The 12,418-nt window shown below is 40.0% G+C and overlaps 1 protein-coding gene across 1 annotated transcript; it reads left to right on the forward strand.

The window, feature by feature from the left end:
- The first annotated feature begins 1,660 nt into the window (after positions 1-1,660).
- slc19a1 (solute carrier family 19 member 1) lies at positions 1,661-12,399 on the forward strand. The gene is made up of 6 exons (XM_028572399.1): positions 1,661-1,703; positions 2,616-3,190; positions 5,259-6,042; positions 8,903-9,095; positions 9,311-9,452; positions 10,427-12,399. Exons 2-6 carry the CDS (start codon positions 2,888-2,890, stop codon positions 10,625-10,627), a joined length of 1,623 nt encoding a protein of 540 aa, XP_028428200.1. The 5' UTR covers positions 1,661-1,703; positions 2,616-2,887; the 3' UTR covers positions 10,628-12,399.
- The last annotated feature ends 19 nt before the right edge of the window (positions 12,400-12,418 follow it).

Raw genomic sequence — 12,418 nt, forward strand, 5'->3', positions numbered from 1 at the left:
ATGGATAACCTGAACGTGAACATCCAAGGGAATTTCAGTCTCAATGTCTAATCCAATATGGATGAGAAAAACATGCTCAGAAAAATGGAAATTTTACCATAGCAACTACATGAGGAACTAGACTGCTATAGTACTAATGTTTACTTGTGGTGAGATCGTTTTGCCATCAACTTTTAATAATTTCGATGCCTCTAATGGGAGCAATAATGCAGAAAGTAGGCCTACAGCCCCTCTACGAATACAAAAATAATATTAACATTTAGTTTTAAGTTAAAAATAATTTAAATGTCATATTTTTACTGCAACCATTGGTCCAATTATTATTTTAACAGCACTCTAAGCAAAAACAAATATTTACTAGGCCTACTTTTTCAGATCACATAATAACAACTACTGGTAGGTTAATAATAGTTGCATGTATGTTATATTATAATATTGTTATACAACATTTAACATTAGGCCTATATTACAGCATATATCTGCATATTGCCTTTGTTATTATGGCTCATTAGAATTATTATTATACTTGTGATTTTTGTATTAGTTACACTATTATCTGTCCAACAGATGGCGAGCAAAGCACTTGCAAAATGCAGAAAGAGTGAAACAAAATATGAGTTGTAGTAACTTGTGCCATCATTGTGCTATCTACTTGTGCTAGCAGTAAAACTGCAGAACTACATTTCCCTTGTCAATGCGATGAGAGAAGAGCAATGTGAGCAATAAGTTAGCTAAGGGACTGCTCGTTGTTTATTTAAGGGGCTACCGGAGGAGTTTTGGGATCTTTAGTCAAAATAGAATTGACCCTCCCTTTGCCAGCAATACATTTTTCTATGACCATCCAAAATGATTGAGATAAGAGGCATGACCCTACCCAATAAATTATTGATGACTTCTGTACTGGTTTGCGCTTGGCAAAGATGTAAAGATAGCAATTAGCCTCTGTTTTTTTTTTACAACCATGACATACATAACTTAAGTTAACCTCTGCTTTCTCATCTTACACATCACACTCCACTGTTATGGTGTGGTGGCCATTTCAGTAGATTTACTCACTAACGTTGTGTGGAAACACAATAAGCATGGAAACTAAATGCACACTTCCTGCATTACTGCATTACTTAAAATACTAAGTTACTCCTCTAGTGTTTGTTTGCCATTTTGTTTTCCTATTTGCCGTAGTGTTTTATGATTTGTTGAAATGTTTTCCTATTTGCCGTTGTGTTTTATGATTTGCTGTTGCGTTTTTCTATTTGCTGTTGTGATTTGCACTTCAGAGCCACCGTACAATGCTCAATTCCAGAGAATGTCTAATAAGGGGAGAACTTCCACTCTCGGGAAAATTCCGGGTTGGTACAATGGGGCTAATAGGGAGTGAGATAGGGAGTGAACAGGCTCTCCATAGACAGGCTCTGTCAATTCTCTGCCTGTCTAAACAAGGAGGGACCCATCTGCTAGCGATGGGGGGCCGAGACTGCGAGGTACATGGAAAAATATGCACCAAACAAGCCACTTTGAAATGTTGCTGTTTTCATGAATACAAAAGTTGGATGACCCCCACTCCCCCCAGACTAAAAAACGTTGGCTGACCCTCCCCTCAACAAAGATTAAAGAGACATGGGCCTCCCCTATTTTCCTCCGGTGGACCATTCCATAAATACCGAACGGTTCCTACTTCTGCAGCTTCAGATGGAGCACACGAGGTATGTAACGTAACGTTGTCTCAATGTCGTGCACCCTAATAGTATAAACAACAAATGTAATATTATGTCAGCTTGTTGTTGTGTACACGGCCTGTCACCTGTTACTTTCTTTAAGATATTGTGTTATTCATGCTTGTGCCAACAAAAGCTACATGAGTGCATTGTTTTTATACGGGTACACCGTTAGCCAGCATGCTAGATATAGCTGATAACTTCTTACCTGTATTACATTGTGCTATAAAGTGATTTCCTGCATCTATGGGTTGTTATGACACACACAAACAACAACAACAACAACAACAACAACAACAACAACCACAGCAGGTTTAGTAGCACATAAGCAGCTAAGGCAACAGAATGCTAACATGCTGTTACCCAATAGCTTGTTTGCATTGCCCCTAAAACTCGTGACACGTACATAAAGTTAGCTCAGGCCAATATTCCATTCCTCAGCACACCGTGTTTCACTTTTTTATGATTAATTAGAAAGTCCCACTGCTGTGACAGATGATGCGTTATTTGAAGCATTTCCCTGATTATGCAGCAGATGATTTCACCTGTTTGAGGCATAAAATAAAAAGGGGAATAATTAGCCTGACTGGTTCCAGTTTATTTCAATGTGAATATTTGCTGGTCTTCATACTCTTTTATGAATAGTTTTAGGTTTTGGACTGCTGGTCAAACTAAACAAGCTAAATGTAAACTTGCGATGGGCATTTTTACTATTTCTCATATGTAATACACCAAACAATTGATTTATTGGGGAAATAAGATGCCAATTAGTTAATTGTAGCCCTATTTTGAGTTCAAGCAGGGATTTATAGTCTGTCACAGTTGAAAACACACAGCTCTAATGTCAGCTTTCTGCACAGTGTCAAAATAGTCTGACTAACAACATTGTTGTCTTTTCAGGTTAACAATGACACCAGACCTAGCTGCTGGATAGCTTGCAGTCAGAACATGTCACAGTGTGGAATGGAGCAACGGTCAACCTTTTCTCTTACATGCCAACAACGGCGTGTAGCATTTTGATTGAAACCCAAACAGTTGGGTTTTTACTTTTGTTCCCTCGTTTCAAGTAGGAAGTTGGCAGCTTTTCACGTCCAAAACAAGTCCTCACATGTTGATTTGACACAGCAGAAAAACACTTACACTCTGCATCACAGAGTGGTCCAGCTGACACAATGGTAGCAGATGACACAGCAGAAAGTGGGGACAGATCAGATGGGGAGAAGAGGATGGACCTGAAGGAGCCTGCATCTGAAGACTGGGGAGGACACAAAGATGGAGACGTAGAGATGGTTGTCTTTGCTTCGGAGGGCCTGTCTCCCTCCGAAGGTCCCATAGAGGCAGCCGAGGAGCCCAGAAAGTGGAAATGGGCCGTATTTTTCTTGTGCCTCTTTGGATTTATGACATCGATAAAGCCCGGGGAGCCCTTCATTACACCGTATCTACTCAGCCCTGAGAAGAACTTCACCAGACAGCAGGTTAGTGGTGTCCTCAGGATGAAATGTGTTGTTTGTGCTGTATTTTTTTTTCTTTCTTACAGGTATATTTATCTTTGTGGGGTTACCAGTGCAAAATCATTTGGAATGTATTATTACAGGGTAAATACTGGATAAAAAAGTCCAAAATGAAAGAGAGAAGACATTCAAGTCATTGTTTTGGGGAGTTGCGGCTTACGTGCAGTTTAGTGTCCCAAATTATTTTCCAAAACGTAGTGTCCCAAACGATGAGGGTCTTATTTGAGACAGGTTAGGGTAGCACAGGTGGTTTATTGGGTTCCTAATTAATTAAGGACATTGTATGTGGAATTTGGGACACTCAACTGCACGTATACCGGGAGTTGCACCCTGTTCTTTCAGGAGACTGTCCAGAAAGTACAGAAAAGTTAACCTGTAAGACTCGTTCAGTCAAGCACTGATTACACAGTAGAATGAATGCATGTCCTGTGGGGAGTCTGCTGATCCAACTTACTGTGGTCAAAGTTCACATTCCTCCAAGTGGGTCAGTGTAATAGGTTTGTGAATGGTTTAGGAAATCTACAAAATCATTGCTGGACTGATGTTGTAGATTTTGTTAGCTTTTTCTTTTTTTTCCCTAGCCCCAAGAGTTGATTACCTGTCAAAGTAAGGCTTTCAGAGAAGAGTAACTACTAAATGTTCTTAAACTATATGGGACAATGGGTGGAAAACCACTCTTTGTTAGACCAGAATGGCAGCTGAGCTCACTTCTTGCATACAGATTTGTTGTGTTGAACAAAAATTTCACCTTTTAATGTCTCTTTATATCTAAAGCAGTGTCACTTCCATATCCTATCAAGACCTTAACAGATTCCAAGGAATAAGCTGCCCCTGGCTTAAGTTATTAATCAACTGTAATCACATGTGTTTCCCAGCAATCTTGTCAATCTCTGTGTCTGCCAGAGAGATTTTGTTCCGGTTGAACCAATTTACTTTAATTAAATCAAATGTGTTAATTACTGTTGTGCTGGGCAACAATGGTTCTTATCATATGGTCTTCTTTTTCTAAACACGTCCAAAATAATGTAACCAAGCAAAGCATGTGATTTAAAAAATAACTAAAGCGTTATTAGGACTTGTTAAAAAAGGGGGAAGAGTTTGTTCTGATGTAGTGCATAACTGTTCATTAGTGATTCATCTGCAAATTATTTTCCTCGGATTTATCGATAAAAGGTCAGAATATAGTAAAAAAAATAGTCCAGACACATCTTCAAATGTCTTGTTATGTTTGACCAACACTTAAAAAAAAACAACTAAATATTGTGGCCGGGTTGGTCAGTGGGTAGAGCAGGCGCACGTATACTTGAGGTTTATGCCTCGACGCAGAGGTCCAGGGTTCGAATCCGACCTGTGACAATTTCCTGCATGTCTTCCCCCTCTCTCTCTCACTCTCTCTCCCCTTTCTCACCTAGCCTGTCTGTCTTGTCAAAAAAAAGGCAGAAAAGCCCAAAAATAATAATAAGAAAAAGAAACGTAACTATTTATTGTACAGACTAGTATTATAAATCAGATAAAATGATTCTTCATATTTGAGAAGCTGAAAACTGTTTTTTGGAGGAAATGTTTTGCTTAAAAAGACTTAAAGCAATAAGAACATTAACATGTAAAGATATAGTGGAGTAATGGCGTCCTGAGCAGAGAATGAAGTCACACTCCGTCTGTTGTGTGTAATTGGAGCTTCTCTGGTCTTTGTTTCGATAGCCGTCCGGCCGCGCGTGCATGTTGGTGCATGTTGGTGCATGTTGGTGCATGTTGGTGCATGTTGGTGCATGTTGGTGCATGTTGGTGCATGTTGGTGCATGTTGGTGCATGTTGGTGCATGTTGGTGCATGTTGTCGTAAAAAAAAAAAAACGTAGGTATTGGGGAACTGTCTGTGGGAGCTGTGTGGAGGCAATCCCAGCCCGCTGTTTTTTCTTTTCCAGTATTTTGAGTACACTAAGTATCCTCCCTGCAGAGACTCATTTTGTGAACAAAGACTGGAGCTTTCATCCGCCTCACTGATTTCTTAATTGACTTTATTGTAATTTCCAGGTGACCAATGAGATCACTCCTGTGCTGACATACTCGTACATGATGGTGCTGGTGCCAGCCTTCCTGCTGACTGATCTTCTGCGCTACAAGCCCGTCCTGATCGTCCAGGGTGTCAGCCAGGTGGTCATCTGGCTCCTTCTGCTTCTGGGCTCCACCCTCACTGAAATGCAGTTGATGGAGGTCTTCTACGGCGTCACCATGGCCTGCCGCGTGGCCTACTCTTCCTACATCTTCTCCCTGGTCAGCCCAGCCCTCTACCAGCGCGTGGCCGGATATTCCCGCTCCGCAGTGCTCTTGGGGGTGTTCACCAGCTCAGTGCTGGGTCAGCTGTGCATATCCCTGGGAAATGTCAGCTTCTACACCCTCAACGCCATATCTTTGGGTTTTGTCAGCTTTGGTCTGGTACTCACGCTGTTCCTGCCCTGGCCTAAACGCTCCCTATTTTTCCACCGGACATGGAATCAGGAGCAAAAGGAAGTGGCAGCAGTAGCCACCAAATCAGAACTGGACAAAATAAACCAGCAAGAGAGCGTCTTGTCCTCGGCGCCCCCACTGTGCTCTGCATCACGCTGGAGGGATTCGGTCTTTGTTCAGATGCTGCTGGAGTTGAGAAACGTGGGTAGGAGGCCCAGCCTGAGGCTCTGGTCCCTGTGGTGGGTGTTCAACTCCACAGGGTACTATCTGGTGCTGTTCTACGTTCACATCCTGTGGAGCAAAGTCTCCCTGGCCGCTGAGAACAAGATCATTTACAACGGGGGAGTGGAGGCAGCTTCTACACTGCTGAGTGAGACATTTCTGGAGCTACAATACTTAGTTTTTAATATCTAATGCTCAGTTCTCATCAGAGGTGTCAAAAGTATTCCCATTCATTACTCAAGTAGAAGTATAGATACTAGGGTTTGAAAAGACTTCTGTAGAAGTTGAAGTATCAACTCAAGCTTTTTACTCAAGTAAAAGTACTGGTTTCAAAACTACTTGAAGTATAAAAGTAAAATGCCATTAAGGACAAAAGCTTAGGCTGCCCCACAGGGGCCTATAGTGCACTACCCCACCTCCACAAAAAAAGGAAGCACCTTGTTCAGTTGTATTTGTCTGTTCTGTATGTTCAAAAATATAAAACAATAAAAAGTTGATCCAAAAAAAACAAAAGAGCACAAGGCGACATTATAGAACGGCTTCTGTATTGCTGAGATCAGAGGCTCAAAATTAAATGATTTATTAAAAAGGTAATAACACTGACTTATAACAATAAGTTATTTCAGGCTGAGTCTGTTTTTTCAGACAACGGCAGCTACAGTCTGGTGTTACATGTGTGAAAATGTAAGGAGTAGAAAGTACAGATAATTGTGTGAAAATGTAAGGAGTAGAAGTAAAAAGTCTGCTGTAAAATAATTACTCCAGTAAAGTATAGATACCCAAAATTTCTAATTTAAGTAAGGTAACAAAGTATTTGTACTTCGTTACTTGACGCCTCTGGTCCTCATACAGCACTTGGGTTTCAGTTTCACAGTCCTGGATGCTTTTTCTTCTTTTCTTTCACATTGGCATGTAACTCCAACTTGCCATCGGCATTTAGATGCAAATAATGGGGACGACTCCTCTGTGCTTAACGGCAACAAAATATCAAAAGCTTAAAAGTTTTTTTCATTAATAGTGGCTTTCCTAGACAAAGTTAATCTGAAAACTCAAAAATATTTCTAAAGGATTTTCAAGCTAGGAAAAGGAACGTGTTTGTGAAGATGGCCTTAAATGTTCAAACATGGACGGGAAAGTAGAGCGCATCATATAGATTTGTTAATGCCATAAGTAGGGCTGCTCGACTATGGGGGGAAAAAGCATAATCACGATTATTTTGGTCAACATTGAAATCATGGTTATTTATTAACACAATTACTCATTGACTTTTTTGGAAAGATATTGCAATCATTGACATTAAAAACAGTGTAACAAGTCACACAAATCAACAGCGAAAACACCAACTGTGAAATTTCCCTTAATACAAAAGAGTTTACTCACAAAACGTAACGAGTAAAATAATTGTTTTTCACCATTACATTGTTTTTGTGATCGGTAGGAGCCAAAATCGTCCTCGCAATTAAAATGTAATTAATTGCACAGGCCTAACCACAAGTGCATGGATTGCTGTGGTATAAAACACCCAGATAACTTTCACCCTGAAAGTGAGTGAAGGTGCACCGGTTTTGTCTTGCCATTTTATGGTGTTAACATTACATCAAAATTGGGTCAGACCCTGCAAAGTCTGCAAAAAGCATCACATTTGCACATAAAAGAAATGTGAAGAATGTAACCTGACTGTACACTCCTGTCAGCTGTAGTTAAGACGTTGAGTCCTCGATCTCCCACTTCTTATTCTGTTAATGATTACCAGTACACCAGGTTCAGTCATCATTAATTGGCCTTTAATCAGCTGTTAAGCACAAAGGTAGCTGTTTGTTCAAAAAAATAATGGACATAATGTACAAGCAGTAATGTGTTGCACAGTGAATACATTATGATATACACATTGGAAATTAAAGAAAAACACATTTTCCACCATGACTTAATTACAAATGTTAAACCGTGCTGTTAATTGACCTGCCTATATACAGTCTAGATTTATATGATATTTTATGCCTGCTCTGTCCAAGCGATACTGTTTGATCAACTGCTCGTCGTCAATCATTTCAAACCCATTCTTCCTCTCCTGAAACATAGGAGCACGTGTTACATGTACATAATATTCTGGGTTTTGCCCTTATTCCGAAAAAAGACGATATTCCAACTAAGCTGTTTACATGGCAAGTGAAGGTGAATATTCCACTAATATTCCCATTTACATGTAGCCTTGCAAAGTACGATTATTTATTTATTTTTTTTTATTCAAAGTTTTCCAGCGGTGGCGGACTTGTTGGAGCGTGCGAACACAGCGTCCCTCGTTCATCCCTTCCAACCAGCTCCTTGAAAAGGTCGGCGTAGCGATGTGTGTGAATATCCAAAAACCTGTTGACATCCAAGTCTTTGATAATGTTTAAAAGTAGCTGTGTTTCTCCTTCTTATCGGGTCTGCAGCCCTGCAAACTGTTGGCTGGGTGGTTTGTTTACAGCAACCGTAGCAACGCACAGTAGGCCATAAACAGCCAAGAGGCCATAAACTGTAGTAAAAACCCAGATTGAGATGCATATTCCAAATGTGCTGTATTCATGTCCAAATAATGCCTCCTAAAACCTGAATAATACCGGAATATCCCACGTCTTTATCCGAAAATACTATATTCGGGAAAAGGCCTTATTCAGAATATCCAACCTGGATATGCTGTTTACATGACCTGTATCAAATTTGGAATATTTTCATATTCAGGATAATAGTGGAATATTGGTGTGCATGTAAACGTACTCCGTGTCTCCTTAGTGCCATCACAAGCCCCTGCTGGCAACTCCTGACCACTTGAGAGACCTCTCGAGCTGTCTTAAATACCTGGGAGAGTGAGAGTGATTCTTAGCTTTAAGACATTTGATAACTTGCTTTTATACTTAAGGTTGAAAGTAGGAGTAAATCAGCACTTAAGACTAAAATGGCACTTTGAGAAGCTTGATAAATACGGGCCCAGACGAACAGAGTTTTGATGGCGTTGTATCTCTCTGCAGGTGCGTTGACCTCCTTCACGGCTGGCTATGTGAAAATCCGGTGGAACGTCTGGTCTGAGCTGGTCATCGGCGTCATCACAACGCTGCAGGCAGGTCTGCTGCTCCTCATGGGCACCACAGAGAACATTTGGGTCTGCTACACGGCCTACGTCCTCTTCAGGGGCTTCTACCAGTTTCTGGTGCCTATTGCCACGTGAGTGTCAAATAAAATATATGTTTTGATCTCGGAATAAAACTACCAAACTGTTTTCCTAATCCTCAGTTGAAACTGTGGCGCAGCGGGAAGTTACAACATCTATGAGTCACAATGGCTGTTTGAATGCAACAGATCGATTTAGAAGTTTCCTAAACTGGAGCGTTGTACTCACCCGTCTGGCCTGTGGTGATCACTGTATCATCTCTCCATAGGTTCCAGATAGCCTCGTCACTCACCAAGGAGCTCTGTGCCTTAGTGTTTGGCATCAACACCTTTTTGGGGACCATACTGAAGAGCATCATCAGCCTGATCATTTCTGACAAGAGAGGCCTGGCGTTGGACGTGCAAGCTCAGGTATTCACTCATGTAATTCTGGCTGGGTACCGAAAATGCCTCGCCATTCAATATCCAATTTCAATACCTTTTAGGAGTAAATCTCATCAGCGTCGGTGAGCCAATAAGCATGCAGCGTGCTTCCACCAAGATCTAATAATGTTTGCGATTGGCTGTCTAACGTTAACACAGCGCAGAGGGAGACAGGAAAAACTCTACGTTATGCACAGAGGCAGGGCTCACGTAGCAGGAGCTGAAAAATAAATCAGATTTGTGCCCAACTCTAGCAAGACTCGGGATTTAACTCCAATATTGAAAGATTTGTCTTTCAATCACTTGAAAAGTCGTCTGGTGTAAGCTCAGCATAAGTAAGCCCTGCCTACCCAGCCTGACAGCCATGCAAAACAACCAATGGGAAGATGGCGTGCTGTGATACCTGCCAGGATTATCTCCGTACACTCTAGGGAAAGGCAAGTTATTTATATCTCTCAATGTATACATTTGCTGAGTGCTTTACATACAGAAATGACTTTTTAAAGAGGACAAATGACCAGGGCGAAAATGAAAGTTGAATAGATCTTTTCGTACAGGAGACTTTCTGAATTGTCAAACAGGCGTAACAAATAACAGTAATTGCTGGAATAGAGACACCGTTGATGTGGTTAGTTCCACCTGTGTATGTAAAAACTTGGGCAACATTTAACTGGAATTTTTCTGCAATGTTTGCTCAACAGATACTGAGAAACAAGTGAAATGAAACATGCTTTTAATATTATTTAATGTTAAGTTATTTACACCCCATAATTGTTACCTATTATTGTTATTATTATTATTATTATTATTATTATTATTATTATTATTATTATTATTATTAAAAAAAAAAAAAAAAAGATATATATATATATACTCTATTTATGTGTAGGGGGATGAACTTTGGTCATCCTCCATTAGTGTTTTATGACTGAATTGTCTTACATGTCTTTTCTTTCTTACAGTTCCTGGTGTACTTTGTTTACTTCGTCATTCTCACCGTCGTCTACTTTGTCTGTGCCGCTGTGGTCATCATCCGTCACTATAGAACACAGCCCAGGGGAGGAGGCGGGGCCATGGAACAGGCGGCGCCCACGCAGCTCAGCCCCGTGGCCGCAGTTCCGGAGGCGGAACCTTTGTCGAACGGCAAAAGTGCCAAAGCATAGTGACGAGAAACGCGTCCGCCTTAAACCGTCTTCTATCAGTATCTTGTCTAGATCCCAGTTTTTGCCACTAAGCTCTTCAGACTCAACGGGATCAATCCTTTTAACGCTCTAATTGTGATGGAGGGGTTTTAGTGTTAGCCGCTGAGCCTTAATTATAGAAGTGCCTCCACTGACACCTGAAGCTCCTGCAACAACACCAGTCAGGAAGACGTCTTGTGTCCGACGTCTCGGGACAGTTCTGTTTTAGTTTTTGATGATAGGATGCTGTAACTGAGAAGAGTAAATTCTACTTTTTTTTTTTTTTTTTTTTTAAATAACACCAAGCACTAAGTATTACTAGGCTTTCACATTGAGACAAATCAACTTAAACAAAGAGAGGGACCATTCATGTAATGGCCAGAACTTTGCCTCTTTTTTTCTTTTTGGTATTTTGTACAGAAAACAAACAGTGACTTTCAGTTATAACCTCCTGAACTGTCCTGTTTCAGTGACTCAATGGCTAATGATTACTATGTGACCTCTAAATATTACTAAGTGGTGTAGTCTAATGTATTATAGTGGGTATACTGTACTGTGTGTATATATGGGGGTCTGGGTGGTCTTGCCAGGGATGTTTTGATCATTAATGACTTCATTTCCTGTATTCAGATACACTTTTATGCACCAATTTACAGTGGAAATACCCTTTTATTTAGCCTATGTTAAGAAGAAAACCACAGATGACCATTCAAAATATAGCAAAACTATAATGACAAGTATGTTGTTGCGTGTCATTGGGCATTTTTTTTTTAGTAGGTATGTGAAAATCCTGAAGCTTTCAGATTGGGTATGCTGCGTATACCTGCGTATCACGTAGACTACACCACTGATGATACTCTGCTTGTTCTGGTTTGACGGACATCACACATTTGAGTTATTTTTTTATTGACACTCCTGTTGTAATATTACAGTTTGGTTATGTGTTTGTACCGTTTTGAGAAAAAAAACCGAGACCATATTAGTACAAATTGCTTCTTTTTTTTATTTTTCATTTTTAGATACAGGGTTTCCTTTCTGTATTGATAATAATCATATCTCATTGGTATAATAGGATTTGGAAGGCTGTCAGATTATATTGGTTTATTTGAAGCTGAAAACTGCAGATTTTATGCAGTGTGTTATGTAATGTAATTAATGCTGCTAAAGTTGCTCTTTGTGATTTAGCAGCATCAGAATATGTTTGAGTTATCCCTATTTGATACCTTGAAACAGGCTGCAGAATGTGTTGCTTTGGAGAACTCTCATTATGTGCTTAATTGACAATCTAAATGCACACCACTGAAGTGGTTATAAAATGTGATATTTCTTTTCAGTGTTGATTTTCAGCAGTATGCCAGGTGACAGGATGACAAAGCACCTGTCAGCAGTACTGCTGCCTTTGACTCTATTTTTCACTGTGTATTTTAGGTCCAAGTATGGCTGTTTTTTGTTTTGTTTTTTAATTTACAATCATCAAAAACAGCAGAAAGCACTTGTAATGGTTCTGTAGAGAACAGAAATACTGTGTAAACATAAAATGTCCATCTGCTTTCAGCAGGGGATCTTTCTTACAATAGACACAAGAGTAGTGACTAAGGTTTGAGTTGGATTGTACTTACATTAAGAAGATATTTTTTAAACTTGATTGAAATAATTGCTGCAATTTAAAAAATGTAACTGTGAATCTGTCTGAATGCTGTAAAAAGAGGAAAAACTGACATTAATGTTTATTTTGTAGTCACAAATAAATTGCATTTGGTGGATAAAAAGCTC

The sequence above is a fragment of the Perca flavescens genome, chromosome 24 (assembly GCF_004354835.1).
Source record: "Perca flavescens isolate YP-PL-M2 chromosome 24, PFLA_1.0, whole genome shotgun sequence".
Taxonomy (NCBI): Eukaryota; Metazoa; Chordata; class Actinopteri; order Perciformes; family Percidae; genus Perca; species Perca flavescens.